Source organism: Tursiops truncatus, chromosome 20 (genome assembly GCF_011762595.2).
Source record: "Tursiops truncatus isolate mTurTru1 chromosome 20, mTurTru1.mat.Y, whole genome shotgun sequence".
NCBI classification, from domain to species: domain Eukaryota; kingdom Metazoa; phylum Chordata; class Mammalia; order Artiodactyla; family Delphinidae; genus Tursiops; species Tursiops truncatus.
Window position 1 is genome coordinate 45,557,957 of NC_047053.1, and position 18,694 is coordinate 45,576,650.

Genomic DNA, 18,694 nt, shown 5'->3' on the forward strand with positions numbered 1-18,694 from the left:
AAAAATGCACGTTTATTTTTATACTGTATGCTACTACTGTCCATTAAAAAGAAATTCTACGTGCTTTTAAAAATCTACATATTAGCCGTTGTTCTTTTTGTTACATGGTCGTTGTTTATAGTTTTCTCTGCCCAACATTGTCTCTTGCACCTGCATTCACTTGGCAGCAGGAAAATGATCCCTAAGCTTTATCCACTAGAATCTGCCCCCAGAATCTGCCTGAAGATATTTCTGTCATCACAACTGGGAAGGGTGTTTGCTACTGGCATCTAGGTTGTTGCTAAACATTCTGCAACACACAGGACGGTCCCCACAACTAAGAATTATTCAACCTCAAATGTCAACAGTGTCAAGGTTGGAAACCATCAGTGGCATTAAGGAGGTTTGTTTTATCTGTTAACGACCTATTTTGTTCTTCCCTGAATGACAGCTGTACTAGCTTCAGTCCAGCCGAGGTGAATGGTTTTCTCTCAGCTCGATGAGGATCTCCTTCCAGTGTTAAGTCCACTGTTGCCATCCAAGAGGGGCAGCTGCCCGGACCACCCAGTCTCCCAGCAGTTCCGCTGCAACGTGTCCAGACGTGAGCTTGTCCTGTTTGGGATCTTGCTTCTATCACCAAGTATGTGGCACCGTCTCCCGAGACCCCAGCTGCACACAGGGCAGGTTCTCTGGTGTCTCTTGACTTTGTTTTCATATTTTCCAGTTGTTTTTCTGGATAAAACTCCTTCAGATCTTCCAGTTCCCCAATTCTCTCTTCAGCCATGTCTAGGTGGTTGTTTAATTCATCCATTGAGCCTTTTTCCCCCTAATTTCCTCTTGATAATTTCTAACCCTTTTCAAAACTGAATTCATTTTATATTTTGTGTCTTTTGGGGTCTGATTTTATTAAGGTCTTGCCAATGGTGCCTTGTTTCTTTGTGCATTTTGTGCAATTTGGGGATGTGAGCTTATGTTCTTCTCTCTGTAGGGCTCAGCCTGCATCCTTCCAGAGAGGGTTTTGTTTGCCTCCTCTGCCCAGTGTCTGTCAGCACCACTGGTTGGGGGCCACTGTGATCACATTCCTCTCCACCAGCACTGGGCAGAGACCAAGACAGATGTGCTCCTGTGGGGACCTACTTCTCACTCTCCTTGCTGCTGAGGGTACAGCTATTTAGGGCCCCAGCTGTATGTGGGGTCTGCTACTAGATTTGGCCCTGGGCCTTATGCTATCACATCCACACTTCCCAGCCAGCCTCCAGGGCTCAGCAGACATGGATCCTGGGGACGCCAGGGACCTGCTCACTGGGATGGTTCCCTCTGTGTCTGGGACATGGCCACATGCTCACGGCCACACCGCTGCCCTCACATATCCTGTTTCAGGCACGAGGCTTCTTGCGGCTCTTCAGACCCACCCACCTCACTCCCACTGGGGCCACAGGTGCCCTTCTCTGCCCCTTTCGGGGGGGGGGGGTGTCTCCTGACCACTCCCTCTACCAGGTGGCAGCCCAGCACTGTCCACCCACCCCGAATTGCTTCAGACCACTGCTTTCCACGATGTCCACCTCTGCTGTTGTCTGCTTCTGGCCACGTCGTCAGTCATGAGGGGGGACTCCCCACAAAGCCGTCACCTGGACCCAGATGGACTCCAAATGAAGGAGGAGGTTCCCAGCCACCAGGCGCCTGATGAGAACAGGTGCTGACCGGATCTGACATGGCCGAAGGTGTGCAGGGGCAGCTGGACACTGCTGGCTTTGTTGGTTTTCCTCGGGTTGCAAAGGTAGACCAGCAACGGAAGAAGAATTGCTTCATGACACAGTATCATCAATGTGGTAAACTGGCCTGTCTCCATGTCTCAGAGACCATGTCTCTGGAATCTTGGTGTTTTTTAAAAATTATGCTAAAAACATTTCATTTTATTCCTTCTCAAAAGCTCCTTGCTTGGTTTTCTCAGCCAAGGTCTAGGTGCTGCTCTGTGGACCCCGCCTGCTGCAGGGATACAAGTGGGGCCTCCTGTGGCCACCCTGCAGGACCACGTGACAACGTCCACCAGCTATGGGGCCTCTGGCTGTTCTTCCATTGAAAATGGAAAACTCTCTACTTATTTTCAAGAGGAGACATGTTTTAAGGCTTAAATGAAATTAAAGTTCAAACCTCACGCAAGACTAACATGGGCTTCCACTCTCAGAGAAGGTCAGCGATCCCGGCATGTCCACTGGCTCAACTGGAGCAGGAGAAACTCACTTAGCAAAGGCAGCAGAAAAACACGTCTCAGGATTGTACCAACAACACCTACCGTGGTCTCCAGCCGTGGACCCGTGGGCGCGCACATCCCAGGAGAGGCAGTCTGTCCCGTGGCCCAGGTGCAGGAACACTGTCCTGGGCCCGTGGCTGGACGACTTCACCTCAGATGTTCTACCTGCCCGTCCACATCTGTCCTGCATCCAGACCTCAACCCGTGAAGCAGCAGGTGGAAGGGTGGGGATGGACCAGGAGCCTGCCACACAAAGGCTCCCGCAGGAGGCGGCCTGACCCCTCAGCACTGAGACTGGCCATGCAGGTGCTCAAGTGGGGAACCTTTACACACATCGGCCTCACTGCCCCCTGGACAGGCCAGCATGAGTGCCAGCCCATGTGGACAAAAGCAGCCTGTCTTTGCTTCAGAAACCCTGAGTGTGTACCCCATTCTGGACAAATGAAAAAAAAGGTTCAGACAATGTGGTTCTCCTCCCGTCACCAGAGAACCACTTCCTGGAGGCCACATGTCGGCAGATCTATGAAGCCACTGACCGTGCCCTGCTTCCGCTGAGGGTTTGAGCTGCTGTCACAAGTCCCCTGTGTGGCTGAACTGGTCCTGGTGGGATTCTGAGAACACAGGTTGGCTCTTTCTGACTGAATGAAACTGCACGAGGGCAGGTGACGTGCGTGCGACCGCCATGCGCGCTGGGCACTAGAATGGGGTGAGGAGGGAAGACAGCCCCCACCCGTGCTGCAACAGAGACCCGGAGGCGGCGCTCAACGGCACCCACCCCCACCCCGAGGCATGGCACCTTCTCTGCCCCTGCAGCATCTGACATGTAACGTGAGTCGCTCAGAGTTTGTCAGCGGCTACGAGCAAGCCCAACAAGGCCATGGTGGACGTGGCGACAGGACAGCACACGGGAGGCTGCAACCGGCCTGTCCGCCCTGGGGCCACCCCTCCCAGCGGGTCTCGGTGCAGGAGCCTACAACCCCCTCTGGTTCCAGCTCCCCCACCGGCACCAGTGTCAGGCACAGGCAGATACAGAGCTGCTCAGCACGTGATTTTATAAGTAAGACACAGGTTAGAGATAGGACAAATGCACCAACAGCCCAGGTCACTGTGGCACAGGATGCATGGAAGGAAATGCCACCTCCAGGTGACGAACTCCAGGTCCCTCACACGCACCAGCCAGACTGCCGCCGTCCGTCCAGGTCTTCCATGCCGACCATGCCCGGACTCCTCCTCCCAGGCAGGCAGAGGCAAGGACTCAGCTTCCCGGACTGGCCTCAGCGGACACTGGGCTGCGGAGGACACATGACAGGGTCAGGCCGGTCAGCGCCGTCTCCCCAGCCCTCCCTGGGTCGCGCTTCCTGCAGGAAACTGCATCTGTGCCGCTTCCCCAAACGTGCCAGGAGCCCCGTGGCCAACACAACCTCTGGGCAGCAAGCAGGTAGGGAGGGTGACTATACTGTTCCCCCAACTTCATCCGTCTGTGTGACATTTTCCTAACGTAGAAAGCACACTTCCTTAGGAAGCCAGTGTTGTGTGTGGCCGTCACACAAGGAGAGGGGAGAGTTGACACTTGGCCTGCCATCCCTGTCACCCACAGTGTCACCTGGGGGCCGACCAGAGCTGCCCTCAGCCCGCATCTGAGGGGGTCCTGTAGGGGCCCCAGAGAAGGGCCAGGCAAGGCAGACACTAGTACAGCATGATCGGGGGGGAGGAAAGGGGGAAAAAGACATCACCTCAGAAATAACTTAGCCACAAGGAGAACAGAGAGTTAAAAGCACAGTGAAGAACTGAAGGACAATGAAGAGAGAGGCGGCTGAACAGAAGGCAGGCCATGACCATCTGGGCCCTGGGAAGGAAGGGCACCGCAGCCAGAGCCCTCCGCCCGGTGCCGCCCGTGGGGAAGGAATGCTGTCCTGATGGGCAGTCACTAACAAACAACAGGAAAACTGCAAGAAGTTAACAGAAGGGGAAGTGAAATGGTAAAAATGTCGTTAACCGGGCTTCCCTGGTGGCACAGTGGTTGAGGGTCCGGCTGCCAATGCAGTGGACGCGGGTTCGTGCCTCGGTCCGGGAAGATCCCGCATGCCATGGAGCGGCTGGGCCCGTGAGCCATGGCTGCTGAGTCTGCGCGTCCGGAGCCTGTGCTCCGCAACGGGAGAGGCCACAACAGTGAGAGGTGAACAGAAAATGGAAAGATGGCAAACGAACCCAGCAAATCCAAACTCACACATTAAATGTAAGTGGACAAAACACTCCAATTACCAAAAACGGTTAAACTGGATTAAAAAGAGATGACGCCTATCTACTGTTCATAAGAAACACATTTAAACGTAGGAACACAGAAATTGAAAGTGAAATGATTAAAAAAGATAAACTACATAAACACTGATCAGAAACTGCGCTGTGGCTCTATTAACACGAGACAAAGGGACTTCAGCCCCTCCTGCGGTTTCCCTGAGGATGAGAACAAGAACCGGGAGGGGCTCTGCCCGGGACCTGCTGCTGCAGCAAACACCCTGTGCTCTGGTTACTTAGCTCCTGTTCCCCCAACAAGGCTGCCTTCAACAAAAAAGTACAAAATACAACAAGAGGCAAGAAAAAGCAGTCTGAAGAGACAGCGCAAATGTAAGAACCAGACTCAGAAATGGCAGAGACGTTGGGACTATCAGACCAGGAATTTGAAACAGCTGTGATTAATACGCCAAGGACCCTAGTGGACAAAGTGGCACCACGCAGGGACAGACAATGTAAGCAGCGGTGGAAGCGCTGGAGACCACAAACGCTGTAACTGAAACGGATGCCTCGGACGGGCTTGTCCTAAGACCGGATGTGGCCAAGGAAACAATCAGTGAACTTGAAGACAGGTCAACAGAAACTTCCCAAACTGAAAGGCAAAGAGAAACAAAAATGAAAAAAAAAAAAAGAATATCCAAGAACTGTGGGACAATTACAGAAAGATGTGCAACATCTCTGCTCCAAAAACCATAAAACACTGAGGGGGTCCATGCATGGACACACCATGTTCATGGTCAGAAGACTCAGAGCAGAGACATGACTTCTCACCAAATCGACCTTCAGGCTGCAGGCAACCTCGGCCAACTCCTGAAGCACAAACTGACAAGTTGATTCTACAGGTGGGGTGGGAACCCAATGGCCAGGAAGAGAAGACAATCATGGAGAAAAAAGGACCACAGGATTGAGGCACTGTGACCCACTGTGAGACCTAAACCCTGCATCTCTAGGACTGAGACCTACATCTGAATCTGTAGGACAGGCTGCGCTGGCTCAGGGATGGACAGAGAGACCCAGAGGACAGACAGTCCAAGAGCAGAGCCACATGTGTGGCCTGACGACACGACGTAGCGAGAAGGGAGCTTGGGTCAGCTAGATCGTGAGTCCAAACGTAAAAGGTAAAACAGTAAAGCTTTTAGAAAAAAACAGAGAATGTCAACCCTGGAGGAGATCAAGATACCCCAGACAGGACCACGTTAGGTCTAAGGACAAGAAGGCCATCCCTGGAGGAGAGGACATTGGCAGGACGTGCGTCCAGAACAAGGTCCCTGAAGACAAAGTATAAAAAGACGGACAACCCGGAAAGAACATGAAAGATCTGACACGTGACGAAAGACAATGTCCGAATGGCTCAGATCTCAGAAAAGGTGGTCACACTCCCGTCACCAGGGAAACCAGGGGGCCTACATCCTGGAGCTGCCACAGTGGCGCTAAGCACACACGTTGCCAGGGAGCACCCGTCACTTTGGAATCTGCTTGTCAGCATTTCCCACCGTGAGTCCTCTGCCAGGTGAGTCCACCGGAGATGGGAACCGGTGACCCCCGCAGCCTGAGGCTCACGGGGGGTGTTCAGGGCAGGCACCTGGGTGCGTAGAGACCTAGAACCACGCACTACAACCACCATGCACTTCTGCCCGGATGTCCTTCCTCAACAGGAAGCTCTGAAACAGCCTCTCCAGAGCCAGGGTTCAAACCCAAGGCCAGAGGGACACAGCTGATGGGAACAGGAGGAGGGCACGCCCACTCGCCAGGACCACAGTCCGTGTTGCTGCGACCCACTCCAGCTCCTGCAGGACCCACAGACTGACGACAGACCGAATTCTGATTCTCTGCCAAGAACACACAAAAAGTCTCAAGTCTCCCACAACCTGCAAGAACAGCTTGTGGCCCTCGATCTCAGAAAACCACAGCTACAACGCACACACCACACTTGCCGTGGAGGACGGCAACTTCAGCAGACACCAGCCGGCCCTGGGCGGCCCTGGAGGTGACAAAGTCCCAAGTGGGATGGGTGTCCTGGGGGCAACCGACACGGCGGAAGGCTGCTATGCTGCTCTGAGGGTGAGAGAGGCCAGGGTGCTCGGCAGAGGACTGGTCCTGGGTGCTGTGCTCCACAGGACACACGTGAGATGTGCCTGGCCGGAGAGAGCGTGCTGGCGGGGGCGGGGCGGGGGACAGGGCAAGCGGGAGCAGCAGCAGAAACACTGCCCCATCGCTTGGGGTGCCCCCAGGCTCAGCCCACGGGGAGAAGCTGGCAATGGGCACACGGTCTGGCTTGCAGGGTGAGGTTGGGGGCAGGTGGGAGAGGAGAGTGGAGGCCTCAGCTCTGCTCCCGTCCCACGGCCCTGCCAGGGCCGCCTCCCTGGGGTCCTGAAAGCCCTATGTGGACCGTGACATGGAAAGCGAGGCAGGCAGCACGGCCTGGAATGTTCTAGACCCTGGAATTCAAGGAAGGAGCTTGTTGGAGCTGCATTTGGAGGCCTCACAAAGAAGGGGCCCCGGGGAAATCAGTGAAGTTGGAGCACACCCTCACACCATACACAAAAACAAACTCAGAATGGTTTAAAGACTTAAACATAAGACACGACACCGTAAAACTCCTAGAAGAGAGGATAGGCAAAACATTCTCTGACATAAATTGTACCAATGTTTTCTTAGGTCAGTCTCCCAAGGCAACAAATAAAAAAAATAAATAAACAAATGGTACCTAATCAAATTACAAGCTTTTGCGCAGCAAAGGAAACCATAAAAAAAAAAACTGAAAAGACAACCTATGCAACAGACAAGGGCTTAATCTCCAAAATACAAACAGCTCATACAACTCAACAACAAAAAACCCAATCAAAAAATGGGCAGAAAATCAGACATTTCTCCAAAGAAGACATACAGATGGCCAGTAGGCACATGAAAAAATGCTCAACATCACTAATTATTAGAGAAATGCAAATCAAACCTACAATGAGGTACCACCTCACACCAGTCAGAATGGCCTTCATTAAAAAGTCTACAAATAACAAATGCTGGAGAGGGTGTGGAGAAAAGGGAACCCTTTTACACTGTTGGTGGGAATGTAAGTTGGTGCAGCCACTATAGAAAACAGTGTGGAGGTTCCTCAGAAAACTAAAAATAGAATTACCATATGATCCAGCAATCCCACTCCTGGGCACATACCCAGACAAAACTATAATTCAAAAAGATACATGCACCCCTGTGTTCAGAGCAGCACTGTTCACAATAGCCAAGACACGGAGACAACCTAAATGTCCAGTGACAGACGAATGGGTAAAGAGGATATGGTTTATATACAATGGAGTATTACTCAGCCATAAAAAGAACGAAATAATGCTATCTGCAGCAACATGGATGCAACTAGAGATTATCATACCAAGTGAAGTAAGTCGAAGAGGAAAATATACCATATGATCTCACTTATATGTGGAATCTAAAATATGGCACAAATGAACCTATCTACAAAACAGAAACAGACTCACGGACATAAAGAACGGTCTTGTGGTTGTGGGGTGGGAAGGGAGAGGGAAGAACTGGGACGTTGGGATTAGAGATGCAAACTATTATATACAGGATGGATAAACAACAAGGTCCTACTGTATAGCACAGGGAACTATAATCGATATCCTGTGATAAACCATAATGGAAAAGAATATGAAAAGAAGAATGTCTGTATAATTGAGTCACTTTGCTGTACAGCAGAGATTGGTACAACACTGTAAATCAACGATACTTCAATTTAAAAAATTAAATTAAAAAAATTTTTTAAAAACATAGCAGCTAGGATGTGGGAGTACTTAAATACTCAGTTTGTTCTACTGTTTGGATAATGATTAGTAAACACTTTAGATGTTATATTGAAAATTCTATTGATTAATAAATATTGAAAAAGCTAGAAAAATATTTTAAAATAGCGTCTATTTTAAATTATAAAAAAAAGAAAAAGAAGGGGCCCCATGTCCCCCATGTGGCCTGAGGGGACAGGTGGTTACCTTGGGGACGAGCTGAGGTCTGGGCACGCCCAGGAGGTCACACAGGCGGTTCCGCTGGGCTCTCACGACCGGGAGCTCTGCATCCCTGGGGAGGAGAAGAGGGGAGCAGCATCAGCTGCAGGAACAGTCCTGCAGTTAAACCTGCCAAGATCTGTAAACTCTCACTACACTTCCTACCGGGTGTGCAGAAAACCCAAGGCACCTTAGATTAGGTAGGAATCAGGGAAAAAGGACGTACACCCCGGCGAGCCTAGCTCGGGCAGGACACCTGCACAAGGCTTTGCTCCTGAGCCCTTTCTTGGGAAACTGCAGAGAACGAGCCCCACAAAACAGGGAGCCCCATGAGGGGCACTCGGCCCCCAAACAGCCCAACCCAGGGGCGGGCGACAGGAAATGCTAAGACAGCGGCACAGATTTTATCCCATGGGTTTTAAGTTTTATTTGACTTTGAAAGCCGTTTACTTATAACTTTCATTAAAAACAAAAATTAAATTCAGCAACACCATAAAGAAAACTGGGCATGTTTTTCTTTTATAATAAGAAAAAATGAGTTATCTTTAAATCCTCTGGAAGGTTAACCCCGCCCTGAACGGTGAGAGGAGAAAGGCAGGCGTGGGGAACTCAGGGGAACTGTGGGACCCACTGGGTGTTGGTGGTTTCATGTCATGCTCCCTTCCCTGTCCTAGAGTGTGATGCAGAACGTGCCTCCGTGCTTTTAAAGCTGACAACGTAACAGAAAAATGTGTCCCGTCCCAGCTGCTCACAGAGCGGAGGCATCCACATTTCCTGAGGCCACGTTTTCTGCTCTGGAATTTTCTCTGAGGCGCCCACAAGATGTTCACCAGAATGCCCTCCTGCTCGAGGCCAAGTATCTCCCTAGAAAACCTTAACACAGCCCTAAAACCAGAGGCCCTTTTCTGTCCTTCAGGCCACAGTGGCTCACGTCCGAGCAGGGGAGCTGGGCCGTCAGGCCAGGAACGGAAGCTGCATCAATGTGAGGTCTGTGCGGAGCTCAACCCTTGTAGGAACATCACTGTTCTGAGGGTAGTGCATGTGAGTAGGTTATGTACATCCTTTCCCGCGTAAGCAGAATGCACTGACCCCAGTGACGGAACCCAGTCCTGGGGGACCCTCATCACTGGTGCCTGAGCAGGCCCCTGCCTGAATAACCTCTGAACTTTGGTCCTGTGTCCAAAACGGGGCTGAGTGGTCACCCTGTAGGGGCATGTGCGAGCGCCTGAATGTGCATATGCACGTTTGTGAGTGTGTGTGCACGTGAGTGTGTACAGTGCCTGGAATGGGACAAGCGTCACTCCCGTGTTTGTCATCATTCGGTGTTGCCCGCTGGACGCGTGCTCACGGGCTACCCCTTCCCCTGCTTCCCCATCAGCCCCCTCCACCCCCATTCAACACCCCTCTTTCAAGCCTGCCGCCCAAGCTCAGAGTTGAGGAGCCAACAGAGATGGCAGGAAACTGTGCCTAAAACGAACCTGGAGACCCGACCTGGAGCAAGGGCTGACCCTGGCTGTCTGGGAGGGAAGTGGGTGTCTGGGGTGGGAGGGAGGACACCTTATTCTTCCTGGTTCGCTCCGTCTGTCTGATTTTTGAATGTGTCCACATGTGGCCTTTTCCACCAAGAGTGAACAAAGGCGAGTGGACGGCTCTCCTCTGCAGCGAGTCTGGGCCTGGGGGCTCCTGCTGCAGCCACTCAACACCCTTCCGCTCCTTGGGGGCCACAACTGACACACGTGGCGTGTCCCTGAGGAGGGAGAAACTGCCTGCCACGCCACACACTCCCCTGCATTTCTGACACCACAGTTCAGGGAGCAGGAGCTGCCATTCTCGAGTGACTTCAACCCCAATAAACCGCAGAAACAGGTGCACCAGCGCCCACCGGCACCCAGAGCCGTGACGTGATCAACAGAAAAGCGACCACAGAGAAATAGGAAGCCAGCGTCTAACCAATCGGTGCTCAGAACAACCCACCTTTTCACTTACAAAAATTGTATTTGGGAAAAAATAATTTCACTTTGAAAATCTTCCAGCCTGAACACCCCAGGAAGATCCCCCTCCTCCCTCATCTGGCCGCCCAGCCCCTCTTGGGTGTAAGGAGTGAGCCTGTGCTACAGAAACGCGGACACGTGGGTGAGGAGAGATTGGTTACAGACACCACTGCCTCCTCGTAAACCCAGAGCTGAGGCGGAGGGCTGGAGCCCGTCTTCCCTCTTTGCTCTGGAGGGTTTTGGGAGAGACCACAAACAGGCTCTGGGCGTCCCGCTCACTTTGGCACTGCACCTGCCACACTCGGGAAGAGGGCAAGGGCCCATGCTCACCAGGCCGTGCAGTTGAGCACAGCCATGACCTCATCTAGGATGTCCGCGGCCACCACATCGTAGGTCAGCACCATCTCATACACCTGGCTGGCTGTGCTCTTCCGGATCTGGAGGGACAGAGCAAGTTGGTGGGAGGGGAAGGCCCATGACAGAGAGCAGAGCTGACGGGACTCTGCCCGGAAGCAGGGACAGGGCCCAGGCACCTCCCGGGGGCCCAGAGTCCAAGTAAAACAGGAAAGGCTCGCCGGGCAGACAGTTAAGAGGAGCTGACCTTGGACCGCTGCTCAGGAGACCGTGGCCACAACCGATGAGTGACCATGAGATGCGCTCAGCCCGGGGCGCCCCGTTCCCCTGTGGTCCCCCAGAGGCCCTTATCAGGAGGAGCATCATTCTTACTGAAATCCTTCATTAAAAACCTGCACCTTATCAGAGAAGTCCTCTCACCTGCTTTCTTTTCTAGCTGTCCCTAGGGGGGGGGACTTATTTCATGGAACAGGTGCTCTCGGAATCCCAAGGCCTAACCCCAGAGCTCCTGGTTTGGCAGGTCAAGGCCTGAGAATCTGCATTTCTGATCGTGGGGGGAGGGCCGTCCAGTGACCCCACTTTGAAAACAGCTGTGCTAGATGAGAGTTAAAGTTACTTTAGCTGTTAAAGAAGGTGTCACATTTGAGTTATCTGAAGAGCATTTCTTCTGCCAAAGGGAAAGAAGAGACTTCCTGGGAAACCCGACCCTGGGGTGGGGGCTGTGGGGTAGGCGCCTTCCAGGAGCCCCTGAGCCAGAGCCTGCAGGACCCCAATGGGCTGAAACTCCCCACCCACCCACCCACCCCGTGGCAGGGCACCTGGGAGCACCTGCGGCCAGGTTCCCAGGGGGTAGGGGTCCCAGCCAGCGTCGGGTGTTTCCCTGGCGCCTGGGCTCACTCCCCGGGGCTCCAGGGGCACATTTGGCCCCAGGCCCTTCGCCCCCAGGGGCCAGGCTCAACCATCACACTGCAGCTGCCGCATCCACAGGCACAGTATGCCCCGCCCACCCTGATGAGGACCCGCCCCCCATCAAGGTCCGCTTGTGCCAACACCAGGAAGCATCCGATCCGTCGCCAATGTGCAGCCCAGGATGCCGGCCCCGAGTGGGGCCTGGAGCTGCAGACACTCACCACGGGGAAAGGGTGGCAGAGCAGGAGGAAGAGCTGCAGGAGGACCTTCCTCCTCACGTCTCCGGGGAACTGCACCAGCCCACAGAACCTGTGGGGACCCCGCACTCTGGTGAGCTGACCCCCGCCCGCGCCTGCTGCCTGGATACCCCACACCTTCACTTCACTGGGGGGCCTGCCAGTCTGCGTGGGATGGGAGGCCCCCCAGGTGCTGCCCATGGTGACCCCCAGGCCTCAGGGCTGTTCCACTGGGGAGGCAGCCCTGGGTTCACGTCCACTTTCTCCCCGCAGGTGGGGGCATCCAGATCTCCAGAGTGTCAGGGAATCGGGGCTTTTTCTATGACAACACTCCCTGACCCGACGCCCACCCGTCTGGGAGGCTGGTCCAAGGGTGGGTAGGCTGTGGCCGGGTCCACCTGCTCCACCAGGAACACCGGTCGGCATGACCAGGGCCACCCGCCTCTCACTCTGACATCAGAATGCCCCCGACCCCGCGCTCTCGGCTGCTGGGCCGGCCCCTCCCTTTACCGCCTCAGTGAGTTACTTGGAACTCACACCGCGATGCTGGACCTCAGTTTCTGGACGTCTTTGGACTTCTTGATCTCCTCCTTACAAAGCGCGAGCAGCTTCACACAGAAGGGGTGGCTGGAAGGAAAGCACAGGACCCAGAGGTGGGCTTCCAGGGAACATCTGATGATGGCGGCCACCCCCAGGAGGAGAAGCCTCGCCCCTGGGGACATGCACCAGGGCACGTCAACACCAGGGCATGTAACTGGCTCCTTTGCAAGTGCAGCAGGGACAGACACCCGCTGTCTCGCGTACTCAACAAACCACCTTCCCCGCGGCACCTCCCCGGCCTCACGGCCCCTCAACAGGAGGGCAGGCTGACCCCTGGTGGGGCCTCGACGTAACAGGAACACCCAGAACTCAGCCCCGCTGCAAGCCCAGCCAACGTGTGCCGTGTCAGCGCCAGGCTCAACCCAAGATCAAAAGAGGACGACCGAATCGTGGCCAGGCCCCACTCACTCACTTCCAGGTCCAGGTCCTTGGAGGGTCAGGGAGGGACTGGAGGCGTCCTCCCTGGCTCTGCTTGGCCGAGGAGCCACGACCAGCATGAGTCCCCGTGAGATGAACATGCTCCTCTCCTGCGGAGCCGCAGCCCCAGGCCAATTCTGGCCATACGACGAGGGCTGAAGTACAGTGGTCTGAGTGGCCCCACGCTCCCTCTTCCCGTCCACTGGCCAGGTGACCTGGGATATGGCTGGGGGCAGAGCCTTATCTCACCAGACTCCCGCATGAGGGCGCAGGACAGACCTCCCGCCCTAGGCAGGCAGAAAGCAGCCGCCCATGGTGGCCATTTCAGGGTCAGCCTGTGACAGCAGCTCGCCTGCCCAGAAGTGGTCCCAGGGAGACTCTCCCGTCTTCTCAGGCTAAAGGAGACCCAGCCCCCCAGTGGCACCCCTGCCACCTGCCATCCACGTGGCACCACTGTCCTCCCAGCCGGCCCGCCCGCCAGCCCCACCCCTCCCTGATCCAACCGGCTTCTCCCCACAGCTCACTGAAATGCCTGTCAGGGACCAAGTGACCACCAGGTCGCTGAAGGCCGTGGTCACTCCTGTCGTCAGCCAACGTGACCACTCGGCACACATCATCGACGACCCCTGTGACTGCCCCTCTGCCTCACCTTCTTCCTGGTAGATCTGCTTCCCCTCTGCTCCCCGTCTCCCTAACGATGGGGCACCCCTACAGCTCTGTCACAGCGCTTCTGTCTACACTTGACCCCCTGGTGGCCTCATGGGACCACATACCACCCATTTTCTGAGGACATTCCACCGAGTTCCAGCCTGGAAGATCCATCTCCACTGGACGAGATCTAACAAGCATCTTAAACCAAACATCTCTGCTATGAACTGAATGTTTGTGTCCCCGAGATTCCTACGTTGAAGCTCTAATCTGGAACATGAGAGTGTTAGGAGGTGGGGCCTTGGGAGGCGATTAGAACATGACATGGAACCCACAGTGGGATCAGTGCCCTGCAAAGAGGAGACACAAGAGGTGGTCTTTCTGCCACGGGAAGACACAGCGAGACCGCGTCCCTGTGCTGATCTCGGACATTCAGCCTCCAGCATCGGGAGGAATGAGTTTCTGGTGTTTAACTGCCTGGGCTGTGGTATTTCTGTTACAGCAGCCTGACCTGCTAGGACAGCCTTCCAACTGGACCTCCAGGCCTCTCTGGTCCACACCGACTCCATCCAGCCTTCCTGTCTGAGAACAACTGCCCCCTTCCAGTGGCCAGTCCAGGAAGCCCACAGTCACCCTTGGCTGCCTCATCCCCTCACACCCACACTGATCTGCAACCGGTGGTGTTCGGCAGCATGCACGGGGGCCCACTGCTCTCTCCAGCTCCCCGGATCCCATGTCTCCTGCACAGCAGCACCCCCTTTCCTGGACCCCGAGACTCCCCTCCAGCAGCAGTAGCAGCTGGAGTGCCCATGACCCCCCGCTGCGGGAGGTGAGCCTGACACTTGGGGTACTATTTTCTCCTACCATTTTATTTTGAAATTTTCAAACCAGGAAAATAGGTTAAGATCTGAAACAGAATATTTAGTAAGCACAGTCATACAACGTATAAAAGGATCACACCCCACAACCATGGGGTGTATCCCGTGAATGCACAAGTTGCTCTGACAGTAGGTATAAGAAACATGCTGTGATGTACCATCGGCAAATTAAAGGGGAAACCCTTTGATGTTATTCAGTTAAAAGAGCATTTGAGCATCTCAGCAAAGACGTAACGACGGGGACCAGATCTCACTCCCACCTGGAAGAACTAAAAGTGAACAAAACTCACTAGACAGCAGGCTGCAAAGGATGGTGAGCCACTGAGGCCTGGGAGGCAAAGGAGGTGAGCCTGCAACTGCCCAGCTTCCTGCCTGCGGAGGGGACACGGAGGGGACCTGGGCAGAACCTGGTGCCACCCTGAGTTTTTGGTTTGCAGGGAAGAGGGCCCCCAAGGATTCACCCAAGCCCTGATCAGTGCAAGGACACAGCCCCAGACTGGGGAAGAACCCACAGAAAGATGACACACAACGACTGTCACCACCAAGGCAGCAGAGCCTCAAACAGGGAGGCCGATGAAGCGGCTGCGGTGTACCTGTGCTCAGCAGCTGAGGAGCCCTGAACACGGCAGAGGAGGGAAGACCCACTCCCTGCGTCCACACCCACCCGGCCTGTCTGAGGTGGGCTCTCCACCTGCACCAGATCCCAGCACCGTGACCACCACGGCCCTCTGCGATCCCCGTTCACCGTCGGGCCTGCCGTCCGTAACTGCCCTGACTGCAGGCCCCCGTCAGAGGGGACGCCTCACCTGCTGTTTCCCGCCTGGACAGCAGGGCTGCAGCAGGGCCCCACCCCCATGTGGGAGCAGCCAATGCTTCCTGGTGGCACTTACACTGTGTATAAAAACTGACCCTGAACGTACTAGAAAGCTATCTCCTAGAAGCTGGATTTCTGGATCTCACCAGCTATTCTCTGAACACTCACTTCTCCTTGGCGGTGAAGATGGCGAAGCAGCCGTTGGCTAGCATCTGATCCAGCATCTTTAGCAGCGGCACAGACACCCTGGGAGAGAAGACATGTGTGAGACGCCAGGTACCAGAACCCAGCAGAAGGGAAGACCTGGGCACGTGGGAAATTCAGTGCTGCTGAGACGAGGGCTCTCCCTGGAGGGCCGTCAACTCAACCCCAACCAAAATCCTGGCAGGATGTGTGCGGAAAATGACAAGCCAATTCTAAAGTTTATATGGAAACACAAAGGATGAAGAAGAGCCCAAACAGCTACAGGAAGAAAGGACGAAGCTGGAGGGCCAATACTGCTCAATTTAAATAACTGTGGCAGGGACTTCCCTGGTGGTCCAGTGGGTAAGATTCCGCACTCCCAATACAGGAGGGTGGGTTCGATCCCTGGTCGGGGAACTAGATCCCGCATGCATGCCACAACTAAGAGTTTGCATGCCACAACTGAGAAGTCTGCACGCCACAACGAAGATCCCACGGGGCCACAACTAAAGACCCGGCACAGCCTAAATAAATATTTAAAAAAATAATAATTATTGTGGCAAAGCTCAAGTGATCAAAACCGTGTGATCCTGGTATGAAGACAAGCAAACACATCAAGGAAGAGAAAAGTCCCAAACTGGGCTGCACATCCACAATTTCTGACAACGATGCCGAAGCAACGCAGTGGGAAGATCAGTCTTTCCCACACGTGGAGAAACTGGGCGTCCACAGGCAAAACCAGGACACAGACCTGGACCTGTAGCTTGCGTCACACAGAAACCAACCCCAAACGGACCTGAGGTCTGAATGGAACACTCAAACTATGAAACTTCTAGGAGAAAAACGTAAGAGAAAGTCTTTGTAGCCTTGAAGTAGGCAGAAATTTCTTAGATATGACACAGAAAACACAATCGATAGAACAACAAGAGTACAAACAAGTTTACCAAGATGTAAAATATTTGTTCTTAACAGAGAGACTGTTAAGAGTGTGGAAGACAAGCTAGAGGCTGGGAGGAAACATCTGCAAATCACGTCTCACAAAGGACCTGTCCAGTATGTGTAAGAAAATCTCAAAACCCGGCAGCAAGGTAAAAAAGAAGCACCCAGTTTAAAAATGAGCAAAAATCTGAACAGATACCTGACCGAAGAGGCTGTGCAGACAGCCAGCAAGCGCCCGAGAAGGTGCCCGGCACCCTCAGCCAGGAGGGAAACTCAAATTACAGCCACGACGAGAAACCACACCCCCTTGGATCGGCTGAAATGAAAAGGACCGACCACGCCGGCCGCGGTGAGGACGTGGGCCCCCAGAACTCTCAGAGGCCGTGAGCAGGAAACGGTGCAGCCACTTCAGAAAACAGTCCGGCAGTTTTAAATATTCACCCGCCCTGTGACCCCAGCCAGTCCACTCCTTAGCATTCACCCAAGAGCAGAGGAAAGACAATTCCACATGAAGGCTTGTGTATGAATGTTCATCACAGCTTCACCTGCAGCTGCCTCAACCTGGAAGCAACCCCAGTGCCTATCCACAGGTAAACAGACAAACTGTGATGTACCCACACAACAGAACATAACTCAGCACTAAAAAGGGCGACTCTGAAAGAAACTCGCTGCATCCGAGAAGCCAGACGCTAACAGGGCGCACACTGCATGATCCCACCCTCCTAACGTTCTAGAAAACGCCAACTAAGCTACAGGGACAGAAAGATCAGTGGCTGCCTTGGCGCTGGGGGACCCTGGGGGGCGGGGTTAGAAGGGGCAGGAGGCAACTGTGGGTGACAGATGTGCTCAGTGTCTTGACTGTTTTTACGGTTGCTGACATGAGTCAAAACTCCTCAGACTGTACACTTCACGTGTGCTTCGTTAGATGTCTTCTACGCCTCCAGACAGCTGCTCGCGGAAAGAGCAGAGAGCAATGGCCTGAGTGTTTGTTTGCTGAGAGCTCTCTGTGCTTCCCAGGGACAGGACAAGGGCCTGCATGAGGGGACCTGCAGCCGTGCGGTGGTAACCGGGGGCCCAGATGCTCTGGGACAGTTGAGAACGGAGTCCAGGAACAGCCCTCTCAGAAGGTGCAGGAAACATCCCCAGTTCTGAGGTAGGGCTTTTGGGTCTACACTCCATCTTCTTGGAAAAGCAGGTAACAAAATGCCACAGCGAAAACATTTAGAAAACGGGTCACGTTCCAATCCTGGCAGGCTGAGATCTCATCTTCTCGATGGCCATGGTTGTGTGTGAACCACGTGTCTGAACAGTGGCACTGACATGTCAGTGTGCGTGACCAGGGAGCACCACAGGCCAGAGCCACACGAGCTCTCCTGGCTCACAGCCCCTGTCACTTTACTTCCAACGTGCACAACCGGCCCAGAGTGCAGGTTGCGAGGGGCCCGGGAGGTGACTCTGGTCATGCCCTTGCCTGCCCTTGCCCATGTTCCTCACCTGGGCCCATCCTACCTCCCCTCAGAGCCCTGCTGGGAAATGAGACCCTGGGGATCTGAGAAACCACTGTGAACAGCACCACCACTCACCTGTCGTTCAGAAGGCTGTCCTCAAAGACGTGCAGAAGGGTCCCAGTGAAGTCCTCCAGGGCTTGCGGGTCGTTCTGAATCCCCTTCATGTACTCAAAGAGGCCCTGTGTTGAGTACCTGACCTGTAATACAGCATTCTTGTAAGAGGGACAAGACCACCCCACTCCTGGCACCCCCTGCCTCAGGGCTGGCCGCGGTGACAGACTCAAAACATCTGCTACAGAGCGTCAGGTTCCCTCAGAGCCTGTCTGGGCCAGGCATGAGCGCAGCCACAGTGCGGACACCCGAAACGGAAACGCAGCTCTGGACGCACCAGCACAACCCAAGCCCTCACATGCTGTTGCTAAATTTGGACCCCTTAGAGGTGCGGTATCTGGGCGACCACCGCTGCTGGGGAGCAAAACCAAAGGCACCTCCCCTCAGGTCAACAGCTAACACCATCGCACAACCAACACCCAACTGATGAGTCCTCACGAAGGAGTCTACAGAGCAAGAAAGCAGATGCAGGCCTCCCTCTGACAGCAGACACTGGATCACATGACACAGAATGTAGGAGGATATTGTGTTATTACAGAGAAATGCAGTCACAAAGATGAGCATGTGATGG

At 54.1% G+C, this 18,694-nt stretch overlaps 2 protein-coding genes across 9 annotated transcripts in view; one reads left to right on the forward strand and one right to left on the reverse strand.

The window, feature by feature from the left end:
* B3GNTL1 (UDP-GlcNAc:betaGal beta-1,3-N-acetylglucosaminyltransferase like 1) overlaps positions 1-8,432 on the forward strand; it is a 140,243-nt gene extending 131,811 nt beyond the window's left edge. For all 4 annotated transcript variants that reach the window (XR_012328728.1, XR_012328727.1, XR_012328730.1 and 1 more), the window contains one exon: positions 431-8,432. The gene's annotated coding sequence lies outside the window, so the exon portion shown is untranslated. The remainder of the gene's footprint in view (positions 1-430) is intronic.
* The window catches only part of TBCD (tubulin folding cofactor D), a 173,797-nt gene continuing 158,368 nt past the window's right edge, over positions 3,266-18,694 (reverse strand). For 3 of the 5 annotated variants that reach the window (XM_073798103.1, XM_073798105.1, XM_073798106.1), the window contains 7 exons: positions 18,088-18,209; positions 15,551-15,628; positions 12,563-12,652; positions 12,011-12,098; positions 10,857-10,963; positions 8,524-8,608; positions 3,266-4,369 (listed from right to left, as the gene is read on the reverse strand). In XM_073798103.1, the coding sequence (XP_073654204.1) occupies positions 4,187-4,369; positions 8,524-8,608; positions 10,857-10,963; positions 12,011-12,098; positions 12,563-12,652; positions 15,551-15,628; positions 18,088-18,209 (753 nt within the window). In that variant the 3' untranslated portion in view covers positions 3,266-4,186. Of the gene's footprint in view, positions 4,370-8,523; positions 8,639-10,856; positions 10,964-12,010; positions 12,099-12,562; positions 12,653-15,550; positions 15,629-18,087; positions 18,210-18,694 lie in introns of those variants that run through there. The other 2 variants (XM_033847160.2, XM_073798104.1) reach the window with 2 other exon arrangements.